The sequence below is a fragment of the Sinocyclocheilus grahami genome, unplaced genomic scaffold, assembly GCF_001515645.1.
Source record: "Sinocyclocheilus grahami isolate Dianchi unplaced genomic scaffold, SAMN03320097.WGS_v1.1 scaffold5071.1, whole genome shotgun sequence".
In the NCBI taxonomy this organism is placed as follows: Eukaryota; Metazoa; Chordata; class Actinopteri; order Cypriniformes; family Cyprinidae; genus Sinocyclocheilus; species Sinocyclocheilus grahami.
In genome coordinates this window covers 4108-5713 of record NW_015509859.1, presented here as the reverse complement: position 1 = coordinate 5713, position 1606 = coordinate 4108, and the positions used below count along the sequence as shown (strand labels likewise).

General features: G+C 41.8%; 1 protein-coding gene and 1 long non-coding RNA gene across 2 annotated transcripts in view; both read left to right on the top strand.

The window, feature by feature from the left end:
* Nucleotides 1-14: 14 nt before the first annotated feature.
* Nucleotides 15-568, top strand: LOC107577082 (uncharacterized). Its single transcript, XR_001608157.1, has 4 exons — nt 15-91; nt 173-246; nt 325-431; nt 536-568. It is a non-coding gene; the product is annotated as an uncharacterized lncRNA (long non-coding RNA).
* A 139-nt stretch (nt 569-707) lies between these two features.
* LOC107577080 (epidermal growth factor receptor kinase substrate 8-like protein 2) overlaps nt 708-1606 on the top strand; it is a gene marked incomplete at its 3' end in the record, with an annotated part of 4725 nt that continues 3826 nt past the window's right edge. The window contains exon 1 of the mRNA XM_016263194.1: nt 708-731. Coding sequence (XP_016118680.1) covers nt 708-731 — 24 coding nt within the window. The remainder of the gene's footprint in view (nt 732-1606) is intronic.

The following is a 1606-nucleotide window of genomic DNA, read 5'->3' as shown; positions in this document are numbered from 1 at the left end:
GAGAGTTTACGACTCTCTGCTGATCGTCTGCATTCAGGAGCGCGGCAGTCGTGCAGTCAGCGTCTTCCTCTTCCAGAGCGAGTCTCTCAGGGTGAGTTTATGATTCGGACGAGTTCAGCATCTCAGCGCTTCTCGCAATCAACCGCTTCTGTGGTTTTCATGTGTTCTTCAGGCTGATTATCTGAAGAAAGGCCTGGAGCGGCTCCTGCAGAACAAGAGAGACGATCACAGACTGACTAACTCCAGGTTAGAGCTCATCAGCTCATCTCCTCAATAATCATCTTCGCATATCACGCTGATTACATTTGTGATTTGATTCTGCAGTAAAGCCGCTGTTGGAAACGTCACACGGAGAAACTCACGACAAGCATCTTCTCCACCTCAGCTGATCCTTCAGAAACCACCCGAACCCTGGGCCGCTCCGGATTATGGTGAGGCGACCAGAAAACATGGTGCATTTTCAAGAGAAACCGTATTTAGTGAAAAATAATGTACCTTTCCTACCTAAAGCCAGTTGTTTGTCTGTGGTCCCCAGATGAGAGTCCGGTCCCGCCTCCTCCCGCCTCCAGAAATAAGTCCACCTACATTAAGGTAGTGGCTCCGCCCCCTCACACAGAAGAACCGCCCATTATACCGGACCCGCCCTCTCCGCGGCCGTACACGGAGAGGGAGAGGAATGTGGTAAGTGTTGATTAGGCCTGTGCGATATGTATATCGTCCACGATAATATCGTAATTATTGCTCTTAATGTGCGATTTGACATCGTGCAAAAAACATTCAAAACACACCTACAGATTGCATGCATGCATTACGTGAAGTCTAGACCAGTGAGCGTTTCTTTCACTGCATGATTCAGTCTATTAAAATACATTTAAAATGATCACAAATTCAAGACATGGGGGCAGAAAATATATATTTATAGCACTTAATAAAGTGAATCAAAATCACACGAAGAGTGCCGTTTTTGTCTCCAAAAATTACCATCATTACAAATGATATTGATTTTTTTTACAACAGTTCAATAAACTAGAAGTTTATTAAGAAACTTAGATTGTAGACACCATATTGCCTGTTTTTGCTCTATTTCGACAACAAAAATAATTCCAAACAAAGCCACAGCTGATTAACAGTGACTTGCTGCCACCTACTGGCGGTTTTAATTGCAAAATTAAAGTATTTTTTATTATTTAAATAATTTCAGATATCAGTATTCAATGTTTAATGAATTATTAATGCATTTGTAACTGCAGGTTAAATGCATTCATGCCCTGCATTAAACAGTGTGTAAACTAGGGCTGTGTATCACGAGCAAAGTCACGATACAATACATATCACGATATAGAGGCCACGATACGATACATATCACGATATGGGACTGCGTTGAATTTCACCCAGAAGAGTTTAGTAAAACAGCTGTTTATTAAACACTGCATACTATAGTGCCATTTCTAACTATTGGCAGAGCAGGCTGTTGACCTCTGCATTATGAAGGGCCTCCATAATTGTACCACAGTACAATATAGGTAATGGCATGTGTTTCATGTTTACATTATGCACTCCACCACCAGGCACAATATTCAGATTGTTTGCATCTTGTTTTTAAGCC